Source organism: Apis florea, unplaced genomic scaffold, assembly GCF_048593485.1.
Source record: "Apis florea isolate Af1SG1 unplaced genomic scaffold, ASM4859348v1 contig_1914_pilon, whole genome shotgun sequence".
In the NCBI taxonomy this organism is placed as follows: Eukaryota; Metazoa; Arthropoda; class Insecta; order Hymenoptera; family Apidae; genus Apis; species Apis florea.
The window spans coordinates 2329373-2343196 of NW_028256504.1; the positions used below are offsets into that span (position 1 = coordinate 2329373).

General features: G+C 30.2%; 3 protein-coding genes and 2 long non-coding RNA genes across 6 annotated transcripts in view; 3 read left to right on the plus strand and 2 right to left on the minus strand.

Moving 5' to 3' along the window:
• Positions 1-421, minus strand: part of LOC100865653 (uncharacterized) — a 7046-nt gene extending 6625 nt beyond the window's left edge. The window contains exon 1 of one of the 2 annotated variants that reach the window (XM_003691034.4): positions 128-421. In XM_003691034.4, coding sequence (XP_003691082.3) covers positions 128-202 — 75 coding nt within the window. In that variant the 5' untranslated portion in view covers positions 203-421. The remainder of the gene's footprint in view (positions 1-127) is intronic. The other variant, XM_086913786.1, reaches the window with a different exon arrangement.
• The window catches only part of wcy (WW domain-containing adapter protein with coiled-coil wacky), a 22720-nt gene extending 18700 nt beyond the window's left edge, over positions 1-4020 (plus strand). The window contains exon 14 of the transcript XR_015293957.1: positions 3615-4020. The gene's annotated coding sequence lies outside the window, so the exon portion shown is untranslated. The remainder of the gene's footprint in view (positions 1-3614) is intronic.
• On the minus strand, positions 3796-5245 carry LOC147658613 (uncharacterized). The gene is made up of 2 exons (XR_015294048.1): positions 4836-5245; positions 3796-4262 (listed from the first exon to the last, which is right to left on the minus strand). It is a non-coding gene; the product is annotated as an uncharacterized LOC147658613 (long non-coding RNA).
• On the plus strand, positions 4642-7643 carry LOC147658614 (uncharacterized). Its single transcript, XR_015294052.1, has 3 exons — positions 4642-5300; positions 6368-6582; positions 7446-7643. It is a non-coding gene; the product is annotated as an uncharacterized LOC147658614 (long non-coding RNA).
• A 3953-nt stretch (positions 7644-11596) lies between these two features.
• The window catches only part of LOC100863755 (uncharacterized), a 29618-nt gene continuing 27390 nt past the window's right edge, over positions 11597-13824 (plus strand). Inside the window, exon 1 of the mRNA XM_003691019.4 lies at positions 11597-12011. Coding sequence (XP_003691067.2) covers positions 11960-12011 — 52 coding nt within the window. The 5' untranslated portion in view covers positions 11597-11959. The remainder of the gene's footprint in view (positions 12012-13824) is intronic.

The window sequence follows — 13824 nt, forward strand, 5'->3', positions numbered from 1 at the left end:
AAAAAGATTTAGTACATAGTGTGAATTTATTGAAAGATTTAATTTGCGCGGTAACGCGCGAATAACCGTTGGATGAGAGACAGAGAACTTTCTATCAGGGGACTTGTGCCAAGGAGATACTACTCACATTGTTTGCGTCGTAAGGCTTTGTATTATGCGACGACGACCGTCTTCCAGTCAAATTATTACTCCCTTTAGCCATGATTGGCACTGGTCACTTATTTACGAATATAAAACACACGAGAATGTCTTCAAACGGCGCATCCCAAAAATTGTCAGCGAACCACCACCTTCGTGACTGAAATCCACGAGAGAAAATATGGCCGCCCTAAAGACCGCCACCAGGGCGCCAGGTTTCTCTCGAATATGCGCTTGTCGCGCCTGACCACGTGACACTGTGTGCGCTCGCAGTCTTCAAATTGGCGTACCACCACAGATTAAGTTTAGAATAGATTCATCATCCGAGGATAAAATATTCTCTGTTATCATTTTTGTATCATACGCGATATTATCGATTCAGAATGGAATAAGACAACAGTGCTCCTGTTGATGAAAGTAATAGTAATTAAATGTAGCAATAGTCAACTGTTTTTGACATACGAATTATAATTGTGATCGATCTATAAAATTCAAATTTAACATGAAAATGTTGTCAATTATTTTTTCTATAATAAATATTTTATTTGTATAAATTGTCAAAATACAGATATTAGTTAAAGTTATTAGCATAAAATTAAAACTAGTATTTAGATTTTATTCAAAAAATTATCAATTGATTAAAAAAATAGATAAAAAGTGATATTTTAAATAGGTAAATAGTTCTTGAATTAAACTTTAATTTAAATATTAATTATTTATTATAATACTTATTAAATTTTATAAGCAGATTATTATTTGATTGTCGATGATTCGAAAATGTAATAATTTATGTGTTTAAGCGATGATTAAGAAATAATTCAATGATTTTGCATGTAAATGAAAGATTTTATTTATTATTTATTAACAGAAAACATTACCATAAGTTTATTTTGTTTATTTTGTTATATTATTCATACGGAAATAACAATTAAATATTGCAATCAATTTTATTTCATATATATTCTCACATATTTCTTTCCTAAATGTGTTATCTATATTAATATAAATTTAATTCGTAAATTATTTCTATATTTTATTATTCCACTCGTAATTAAAAAACATTTCTTACAATTTCAACATTTCTTACTTGTTTCCAAAAAATTGACGATTGGCATTCATACGATAAATGCTTGACATGTTTCGACTTGCATGAATCGATTTTATTCGAAATTTGTATTTCGATAATCGAAATAATGGCGTATGATGTCATTCTATCGTGATGTTATTCGTCGAAAAGTTTAGTGTTCAAATTCTTTATTTTAGGTACGTAATTTATCTATTTAATCTTATAATAATTATTTCTTTTATTTTTCGTGTACTATTATTCAATTAATATATTTAATCAATAACTTTTGATTATTGAATATTGTAATTGTATTCAAAGAATAAAATTATTTTTTTTTTATTTTATATTATTTGTATATTTGTATATTTGACTATTAGAATCGATAGTTTGTATTATAGACTTTCAAAATGGGACTTGATCTTTATTATTAATTAATTTAATTTCATATTTTATTTTATTTTATATTTACGAATATATAATGCGAATTAGATTATTTTTTCTATATTAATAACTGATTTGAACAATCTAAATTATTTTTTAATATCGTGTATCTTTATGAAAAATTAATAACATTCATGTTGTACTTTTGATAAGATAAATAATAATTTTTTTTTTAAATAAATATTTGATGGAGAAAAGAAATAAAATATTTAAGATATAAAAGAAATAATATTTTATTTTTTTTTATCTCATCCCTTATGTTAGAGGGTTATACTTTGATTTTTGTGAAGTTGATATTTTAGAACATCGGATACAAAATTCATTCAACGTTACGTTTATTTTGTTTCTCAACTGTAATTTTTTAGGTTTACTCATGTTATTTTTTGAATGCAAATATAGATTAATTAAATTTAATAATTAATTTAATTTCTCTTTGCAATTCATAATTATCATTGGTTCAATGGTTTATATCTATTAACATTACCATATGTCGATAAAATAAGTAAAAATATTATATGTGACATTACCATTAGAAGAATTATAAATCATTTTGGCGGTTAATTTAAAATATTATTATATTTATAATTATTATTTTGATTATAAATAGTTATAAATAGTTATAATCAAAATAATAATTATAAATACTAATAATATATAATAACTAATAAAAAATAATTATTATATTTAAAGAAAATTGAAAATAGAATAATTTCTACAATAAATTTTATATGTTATTTTCTATTTTAAGTATTATCAAATAATGATTATCGATTATAATAATTGACCTCCTTTTCTAGTTATTTTCCTCTCAGAATTGTTTTAACCAGCATCATTGATAGTATCATTGTTTATTACATTCATGATTCCCACGATAAAGACAGCGAGATATCTAATTACATATATATCTGATTATGTTCTTATATATAGTATATATACTTCTCATACTTGCTCGTTTTGTGTGTATATCATATACGCAATATTCGATTTGTATAAAGTTTTGTATAAAATAATTTTTTTTTTACAATACCAATAACAAATATGCGATATACATACATGAAAAATGTTTTCCAAGAAAGCATTCCAATTTAAGAAAATATGAAATACAATTTTAGGAAATTAGTCATGATATCATTGTTTTTTCTTTCATTAATTTTTTTCATTAGAAGATTAAAATTTGAAAAATATGATTTATTTAATCATATCATTCGAAATATTTTTCAAATTCCTTCCTGTTTGCTATCAGTTTGGTATAGGAAAATAAGAGGATTGCAGAAAATAAAAAAAGTTATTAGTTTTAATTAAATACCTGATATTTTTTTCTTTTTCTTTTTAATCCACGAAAGAAACTTTCACATTACACTACTCTTCGAGATATTATCTTGCTTCGATCAATTTGACTCGTAATTGGTTAATTTAATACGGTGAAACTACTCGATTTATCGACGATCTCAGTCATTGTGTTAATATCACTAACTGCACAGTTCATCATTGATTAATCTTGTTGTTAAGAATTATATCCTATCATTTTCGACAATCATTCATTGTTAAGTTAAGAATATGCATAATAAAATTAGAATATCTTTCGATATTGTAGAACATTTTTAATAAATAAAATTTTTAATCAATTTTTTAAAAATATTTTTAATAATTTTTTATTGATGCATTAATTAAGGAATTTTTTTTAATTATTAAATTTTTTTATTCGTCAATTTTATTAAAAACATAATTGAAAACAATAATAGATTTAATGTAAATATCTATTATTATATATTATTATATATAATTATATTTGTGTTTTTAATACAATCGGATAAAAAATTATCAATACAATATGTAGATAATTTTTTTGAAAACAAAGTTAAAGAAGAAATGTGATTAATGATGTATCATAATGTTTGCTTTTACATTTATCTATATCTAATAAGCAAATACTAATTTCTATAAATTTTTTTTAAATTATTTGTTACAGAAGATTGAAATAGATTGTGGCATAGAACAGGTGGAGGACCGTTAATGCAACTAGCGCTTTGAACTTCTGTAGATAATACTTGGAAATTGGTTATACTTTAACAACATGGAACATGCAACAAAAAAAAGAAATTATTTTTGTTGTGAGTATTATATCTGTTAAAAAAGCTATATTCAAATTTAGACTTTATCTACTTCATTAATTTATACAATACACAAATACAATATAAAGAAGTAAAATTTTATAAATAGATATAATTAAATAATGAATATTATATTTATTAAATATTTTTATTATTTTTAGGCATTTTTTTATATTAACAAAAAAAATATATATATTTAAATTTATGAATTAGATTAAATTTACAAACAAATAAAACTTTATAAATAAACATTATAAAAATAAATAATTCAGTATTTATTAAATGTAACTTTAATGACTGTGAAAAGGAAGAGAGCACACAAATTATTTGACTTATTATAGAAAGAAGGTCGTGTCTCACAAAAAAGATTGAAAAACGCTGTAATAGAAGATAATAGAAGATAATAGAAGAGATAAATCTTTGAGGAAACGATGCATACGTAAAAAGTGAAACTTAGGAGAGAAGGTGACAAAACAATCTTTCTGGCCATGTTGCACCGGATGTATCTGTGACACAGAATTAAGTATTTTGCATGAACGATTTCACGTGAGTCACACGCTTAGTAAATTTGCGTAGCTTTCTCTCGCAAACAAGCAAAATAAGTGGCAGCTCGAGACCTTCGTTTGGTCGATCTAATTCGACCTTATTTTCTCAGACTTATCGCATCTTTTGCCATTTTCACGCTCCAATAGAGATCCCATGATATCTGATTTGTCATTTAAAGAGAGCGAAAACTATGCGCGAATAAATTGGCGAGAGCAAGTTTCGCGACAATATTTGAGCAACAGTAATATTTAATTTTTCCATTATTAGGATATAGTTTTCTCGAGGAAAACTGTCACTGATATATAAATCATTCCTATCATAGAAGATCACATGATCCACGTAGTAGATTATCGTATAGATGTATAGTCACGTGTAAATTTAATAAGATTATAAAATTGTAGAGATATTATGAAACTTCGAGTTATTATAAAAGTTTGGAATTGAAAGAATTTGAATTATAAAGATTATACAAAGTCAGAGTTATATAAGTTTTCGAATTATTGAGATTCTAGTTATAGAAGTTTTCAACTTACCTACGTATAGGTTAGGTTAAACGATGTTATGATAACAATAACATCGTTATGAACTTTTCAATTAAAAATACAATCTCTAAGTCTCCCATTTTACTACGTATAAAATCAACTAGAAAGTTCGAGGAATAGACAGATCGGGAGAAAGTAAAAAGTCTTTGAAAGGTTGATCGATAAAGTTCAATGAATTGTCATCTGAGCAGTCGATAGTGCAGAAAGAAACAGGAATGTGTTTTCGAGGAAGAGACTTCAATAAAAATAGAAATGTTATCATGAAAAGAATAACCGAAAGGAATGAAAAAAAAATTCAATTTTTTCAATTGTAATTTTCTCGTAGCAAAGGAAGTGACTATGAGAAGAATGTAACTTATAAATGGAATGAAACTTATAAATGGAAAAAAAAAAGACGGGATGTCAATAAGGGAAATAGAAGAAAATAATAGGGAAAGAAGTAATAAGATATGAACGGTACTTTATAGTCGTTACTATTATAGCGTACGAGGAAAGTTAAAGAATAATAGAAATTGTACTGTAATAATAGTTTTACGTGTGTAGAAATTGTATTACGTAATTTGAAAAAAAAAGAAAGTCGTTATGGTATATTATAATTGGAGAAAAGTAAAATTTTGAGGTAAAATTTATAACAACGAATATAAGAATTAGGAAAAGAAAGAGGTTATGATTTTGTTGATTAATCTTAAACGTATATCGAGAAAAATTATGACTTGTATATTTTTTTTTTATAGTATCAAATTAGATTATTCAAAATTTTTGTACTTATTTTTATTATTACAATATTATTTGGTCTTCTTTTAAAATATTTATAATTCGTATGTTTGTAAAGAAATATTATGCAATTATGATGAAAATTGTATCTGTATAGATTACAGTGCAAAATGAATGTACAAAAAGAATACGGAAATGCTACAAATTTGATCACAATAATAAGTAAAAGTTTGAAATGTAAAGGAAATAAAAATAGAAGTTCTCGATAATTATTGCGCATCTGGTTTTAATTATAATAAATGTCTGTCTCTTTCTTAAATAAGGTCGAAATGGTAATTTGACTTTTAACGAGGATTTTCAGTGGTTCCACTAAATACATGTTCTCTAACTTAATTGTAAGAGAAAGCATGTTATAATAGAAACTTGACCTTTCTGTAGCTTTGTTATTTCGTATTAAAAATATTATTTCCTTTTTTTTTCTTTCATTTTTTCAATTAAATTTTGCGACATATTTACATTAATAATCATTAAACTAAATAATAAATTATAAAATTTAAGTAGACAAGAACAATTTCTTCATTAAAACATAATATTAAATGTTAAATAAAATCAATTAAAATCTTTACGTACGTTATAATCTTTCCTTATTTTATGATTACAGATTGTAGATTCAGAAATACATTAAATCATTCTATAAGCAATCATTTTAATTTTAATTTTATTAAAAATATATAATTATATTTAATATTTAATTTTTTTTTCGTGAAATATCAAGTATCTCTTCAATTAAAAAGATATTGTATTTTCAGATTATAAATCTTCATTTTCAAAAACTTGGCAATTTAAGAAGCAATGATTATTAAAACATTGATATAATTCATCTAGTATAAATTATTCAATCAGATTCAGAAAAATATGTAACGAATTAATACCATATAATTGTTTCTTCATTGTTAAAAACCTGAATTCCAAAATATCCAAAATAAACAAAACTGAAGGAAGGGAGGGGATTCTAAAAAATGAGGTAATTCATAAGCTGATCTAATACGATTTAACGGTAGAACAAACAAGATGTTAACTCGTACCATTTTGAAAGTAGCGTAATAATTAACACATTTGCAAGAATATATGTGTTTAATAGCATCTTTGAGAGAACGTCCACGTATTCTCGCTTTCGACTTGTCACGCGAGAACAACCTGTCCCCTTTTTACGTTTAGAGTAGTCGAGATTGTACAATTATTTCCGCCTTCCCTCGTTTCCACAAACTTGAACGATCATCCGTTTTTCATTTTGTTTTATTTTATTTTATTTTATATTCTTTTTCTTTTCGCAATCGTCATCCATCTTTCGAAATTCGCCTCTTGCATCGTTCGTTTCGAAATTGGGATTGATCGCTCGTTATATGTATCGTTGCAATAACGCGTATTACACGCGTATGTTGTAATTGTTTCTTCGTTTTGACTTCTTGTTGAAATAATTGGAATGTTATTTTGCTTTCGCTGCGTGCGAGACAAAATTGTGTCGCGTTCAATACATCGATCATCTTTTTTTCTTCTCTCTTGTAATTACGTTGCACGAATTAATTAAGAGTTTTGAGATTTGATAATTATGTGTATTTTATTCGTTTATCATTATTAAGAACGTGCAAATAATCAAGTGTCAATCATATCTTCTTAAAGATATTTTGTTTTAAATTTTTCTTTTAGAAAATATTATGTCGTCAATATATCCTTGACAATATATCGACTATTATCCATAACGTGAATATTATCGATATTTATCGATAATTATATTACGCACGGTCTAATGTAACACATATACACACATACACAGGCAACGTGTACAAGATTTAACGATTTTTTATTTTCTTCCTCGTGCTGTTACAGTAAAATATGTGTATATTGTTTACACATGTGCAACGTATTCCCATAGAACAACAGTTGCACACAGTTACCGGTAGCACCGGCGTGACCCCGATTTAAGCACCTGCAAAGATTCCTCGAGGCGGCCGATGTTCATGGAAAGTCAAAAGAGTAAAAAGATCCTAGATACGGATATAGTTAATACATATTGTTCCTTGTTCACATGTGCAACGCTCGTGTACGTATTATTTTCTCACAATTTCTACCTTTTCCCGGCCCATTATCCACCGTTCTTGTGCAATTTTTATTAATTAACGTTTAATTATTCTAACTGACCAAAATTTCGTAAGACGAATAACAGACTTTTTTTTTTTTATGAAACTCGTGGCATCACTCATGGCACACGCTTGACGTGGATAATAGAAATTGTATCGTGGAAGAATTTGTATTGTTCTTAAGTAGTTAGGGAATAATTTCTAGATGACGATTTTAAAATTAAAATTATCTGTTCGTAGAATCTATTTTTTTAAATAAACCGTAAGGAAAATGAATGGATATATGTACCTAATAATTATAAAAACGAAAAATATGAATTTTAATTTCTTCAAGCTTCCTTCTATCGACAATTTGAAATACACGAAGGATATTAAATTTTTCTTTTTCTTCGTGCAAGAAATGGAAGTTTTTAGATTTCAAAAAGGACAGTTTGTACAAAAATTCCATTAATTATTCTAATTTGAAAAAAAAGAATTTAAATATTTTTATCTTAAGTCGAAGGATAGGTTAATGGACAGGCATAAAAATTTTAAAATGTTGACCATCGAATTCATATGCACGAAAGAAACCGATGTCATCGATATATAGTCATGGATTAACGGAGAAACTTGATTCGGTCAGATTAGACGTCTTCTATTCGGTCGATGACCTTACATAGTCTAAGATTCTGTTACCTATTCATTGATCTTTCGGAGGAATAAACGATGACGCGTTTAATCGAGAATATGATGTTAATTTTCGTAGAACTTTGACTCAAGTTGTATATGATATTTATATTTATAGTTTAAATTCTTTCTTGTTTTGAATTTTTTAAAATTTTCAAATATTTTTATCTTTATAAGCAATAATAGGATCAATAATATTAGCTTGCAATGCATCATCTTCGTGCATCTAATTTATAGAAAGAATAACAAAAATATTTAAAATTTAAAATATATATATATCTTGATCAAATTATCAAAGACACTTAATACTTAAAACTATATAAATTAAATTAAATGCATTTATGGGAAATTTAAAAACCTGTGTAAAAACACAGGATGCACGTTACAATATTTACAGGTGAAACAAATACAAATTTAAACATAAAAAATATAATTTTCCATAAACGTGCGTTAGTGATCGGGAAATAGGTGCCCTATGATTTTTGATATTGAGTGTACGCCGTGGATGCACACCTACATGCATGGACGTTACGTTTGTATGGCGGTCGTGGTATGTGGGTCAGGAAGCCGATGTTACTAACAAGTGACTCGACACCGCTAGCTTTCGTCGCCACGAAATTTCCGCCTCTACCAAATCTGGTCCTACGCAATTCGTCGGTTACCGTGATGCTGAAAGTGTCCTAAAAATGCATGGGTTGACAGTGAGTCACCTAGTTCCGCCAATGGACGATCGTACTCCCTTGCGAATTTTAGTCACGTGTCTGAAATAAAAAGTATATCGCGCCGGCAACGTGCCTTGGTAACCTCTTGATCTCAAGTTTTAACAGCTCGGTAAATGTATTCTTTGTAAGTCGAGTGAAAAATTTATATTCGATAGAATTTTCAGAAAGTGGTTTACAATTAGTACTATAACAACCAAAAATTCGGAATCGTAATCCAAGATTTCAAAAATTTAAATGAAGTTTCCTAACCTGTAAAATTCTTTCGGGAACGATCTGTCGATGTAAATGAATTTAATATCTGAAAATTAATGTTAATGCGCTCACTGATAACATAATTGATAAAAGAAATATCGACGTATATTAAATGGAAAATTTAACTCGAAATCTTTAACCGATCATTTTAAGTTCATCGAAGAATTTTGCTTTTGATAACTCGAATCCTTACTTATGACGAAATATATATTCTCGTATGCTTGTGCATTACGTTTCTAATATTCAATCGCGACCTCTTCTCGGTCAATCGACACGGAATGCAACAGGAAAACGAGAGAGATGTCGATGGTGACGAGGAACGCGGTTAAATGCTACTTTTTAACAAACGACACAGAAAGTTTCCAAGTTTGCGTCGGTACATCTATGTTAATCTTAATTCGTGGTAAAGTTTCACGCTGAGATGACTGCTTTCTGAATAGAATGCTTAATTGAATAGAAAGATATATGTTTTTTTTTCCTACAATTCATGTAAATTTATAGTACAATGTACATTAGATTGAATAGATATATCGAATAGATTATTCGTATTTTATAAGCGTATGAGATAATGAAATTAGAAATATTTGAAAAACGTTGATCCATACTAACATTTAATTCTAACAATAATTTCATCAATTAGATTGAATTTAAGGTAACAAAAATTCATCGATATATTTACTTCGATTGTAGATACAATCAATTTATAATTTAGCCATTGTCAGCAAAGAAAATGAGATTCGAAACGGTGTGGCGTTCTAAGCAGGAAGAACCGGTAGAATGATATCAACGAACCGCGTCATCTTAAACCGGACCGTCTAACCCTCGATGGTCGAGCTTCCTTATTCAAGTTAATTGTTTCTGCCTCGCGCCAACAATGAGATGCGATCGTACCTTCACCTCGAACGTGTTGACTAACGTAGCCGTGAAATTTAATAGTCCGCGAGAAAGTGTTTCGCATGCTCGAGCTACATCGCTGTGTATATCCTTTTCGATCGTTTCTAGGAAATAGAGAAGTACGTATGGATACACGAATCGAACGAAAACTATCGATTCTGTTCATTTATTATTGAAAATTGTAATAATAATAATTAATTTGACAATGAAAATGTAATGTAAAACTCAAAGTTTAAAATTAAAATGCATTGTATCATGAAAGCAATTTAATAAAAGTTTAAGGATTTGTATGGCGGTTGACGCGTACGGTCGCGTCATAAATTTTTCCAAAGAATTTTTCAAAAGATGAGAAAACGACTATTCACCTTAAAAATTAATCACGATACAATTATTTCCTTTGCGTGTGAATGTCACGATTCGAATAGTGAATAAATTTGCAAACTGCACACACATCATCCCGTTATCATCGCAGACTGGAAAATTCTAGTAGCATCCAACGTAAATTGATATGTTTTTAAAGTTGAAACAGTACATGATGCTCGTGTATAACGAACGATCTCTTGTTCATGTCTCTCGTGTGAGTACACCGTGTTGAGTATATTTTAATTAATAATAACGAATATTAATTGATTCATTAACGTAATGAATTCGAATAGCGATATTATCGTTTAAATTTTAAAATTAAAAACTCTGATGAAATCTGAATGAAATTTTTCATCTCGTACAACTTTATTTTTCTTCCCTTAGACCAAGATCTCTTGCTTTTCCCTCCTAATTGAATATCGCATATCGCAGATATCTTTCGCCCATCGCATAAACTTCTCTGCAAGAAGTTTTCAACCACCGTCTCTCTCTCTCTCTCTCTCTCTCTCTCTCTCTCTCTCTCTCTCTCTCTCTCTCTCTCTCTCTCTCTCTCTCTCGACTTTTCAATCTCAAGAATCGAAAACATATACCCTAAACACGAATCAAAAAACACGACATTTCTAGATCGTGCCAACACCGCTCACCCACCAACCACGCTCTCCAACATCCTGACCATCCGTCGTTGCGTTCCTCGTTCCAGATTCAACCTGTACATCAACCTGTCCACCGCAACCTCGTCCAAATCGAATTTTCGCCACGAGGGTTCCCCTATCATCCCGACCACGGCTGTGCCCCGTCAAAAGTTGGCCTGAATACCTTGGGAGCCGCGTAAGTGCAGAGGACGAGCAGCAGTCAGTCAGTCAGTCAGCCTCTTACGAGTCGGTCAGCCTCGTTCTCGATGGCAACCGGCACATCGGTCGTTACCTGTCCGGGGAGGTGGTAAGAGTGGCCAAAGTGGGGAGCAGAACACCTGGACGACTTCCTGCCAGGGAGTAAGCACCTCAGTCTTCAGGAAAGATCGTTTCACGCCGGTCGTTTCGAGCTCCACTTTTTTTCATTCCATTCTGTTTTGCCAAACAGAATATCGATAAAAAAAGAAGAGGAAGAGGAATAATAAGAAGGGAGGAGAGACTGTCCTCGTGTCGTAGTCTTGGAAAATATTGCGAACGATTTCGAAATGACGTTGGGGTCGAGGTACGTTCGGTGAGACCCGCGAGAGTGATCCGTTTCTTTTTTTTTTTTTTTTTTTTTTCTCTCCTCCCTCTTTTGCCGGATTAACGAGGAGATTGACAGTCGGTGGTGACGACGATAATAAGCGCGATCGCCTGCCGGTTGACTCGAAGGGGTTTTCATCGGTGAAGAAGAGATGGAGAGGAGAGCCGTGTTGGTTCTGGCCGTCGTTGCTTTGGCTGCACGAGGTTCGTATCCTGTTTGTTTCTTCGTTCGATAGTTTACGGAAACGGATCCTTCTTCGAGATATTTCTTCTTTCGAATTTAATTTCGTTGGATCTCTTCTGGAAGAGATTTTCATTTAATATTTAAACAAAACCTCGTCCTGGTTGAAGGATAAATTTCGTCGCGAGATAAATAAAACATTTATGAAATCTCTCGTTTATCTTAAAGAGAGCATCCTGTTCTATTTAGATTAAACGTGGAAAAAATGTGGAATTATCTAATTAAGAAAATTTCCTCGGGAAAACTATTGAGGAGAACAAAGAGTCTCTCTTTCCGCAAGATAAAAATCTTGGAAGATACTATATTTTTATCGCGGCGAAATATCTCGTTGACGATCGCGGGAGACGATAAAATTAATCGTGTACGATACGAAATTTGTTTTTCTTTTTCTTCTTTTTTTTTTTTTTTTTTTAGTAACGGATTCGTCCGATTTGCTTATCATTATAATTGCTCAAGAGCAAGTGTAGTGAAGTAATTTTGGAGATGGTTGAAAACAGATAGGAGAGTCATAAAAAAAAAAAAAAACGAATATTCATCCATTCAAATTTATTATAACAATTTCGATTTCTACTCCAGATAATCATTGTTTTATTACTTGTTTTCGTGTTTCGTGAATCGAGAAATGGAATGGAATATTGCGAAAATTAGTAAGAGTAAGAGTTCAATAGAGAGAAACGAAGAAATTCGATACTTATTGAAAATCGATCGTGACGAAAGAGAAATTCGTATACTTCCTTTGAGTCGTGACACTGAGAAGTCACTTAGAATTACGAGAGTATGGATGATAAAAGTTCATAGAGATATATTTCCAATTTACTTTAAATTCGAGTTTCAAAAGTTTCTAAATATATCATTAAATGATTCAAGAATAAGCGAGTAAAACTTTTTCAGATCCATAAAGATTTTTGAGCTATTCTTACAAATTACAGAAATTTTCGAGTGAAAGATTCTACGAATTTTTCGACAGAAATTTTCGAGTGAAAGATTCTACGAATTTTTCGATATTCCAGAAATATCCGATCAACAGAGGTTCCGGAGAAATCTGTCCTACGACTAAATCTGTTCCGCCAATTCCAATCGCAAATTCATCGCAAAGTAAAAATCGAAGAAAGAAATAGCCTCTTCCACATTTCAACAATCGCCTCTTTCTCTCTCTCTCTCTCTCCGCGGCAAAACGGCTTTTATTTCCCCCTTATTTCCCACGTCGTCCACTTTTCTCTCGGTTTTTAAACCACTTCCTCAATACGTACCGTGTTCCCAACTAATTACGCACTTCCGCTCGGATCGCTAGTCAGTCAGTCGTGTCAATCTTTCCTTTTCAACCCCCTCAATTCCCATTATCTCGCATCTCTCGATCGATCCAACGATTATCCCCTCGGCTATTAAATTCTTCTCGCCGCCGGTACAATGGCCTTCTCTTATCGATAGCTATTGACCTCTGTTCTATAATTAATCCTTTTGCACTTTTGTATTTATTTTTTTTATCCATATATTGTAATGCAAAGGATTGAATCTAATAGAGGAGCGTTTCGAATTCGCATCTCGAAGTTGTTTTGAAATTGAGAATTTTGAGGAGGTTTAAAATTAATTTTTGCCATTTGATTGGATTAAGATCGAGATTAAGAATAATAATAACTCTAATTTGACTTGGGACATCGATCAACGAAGAAGCAAGCGCGTTGACATTTTGGCATCGACCACCTCCAGAAATCGGGAGGAGAAATCGAAAAGAGTGGAAAACTGGAGGAGGCGAAACGATCGAAATCGAGCGAGCGC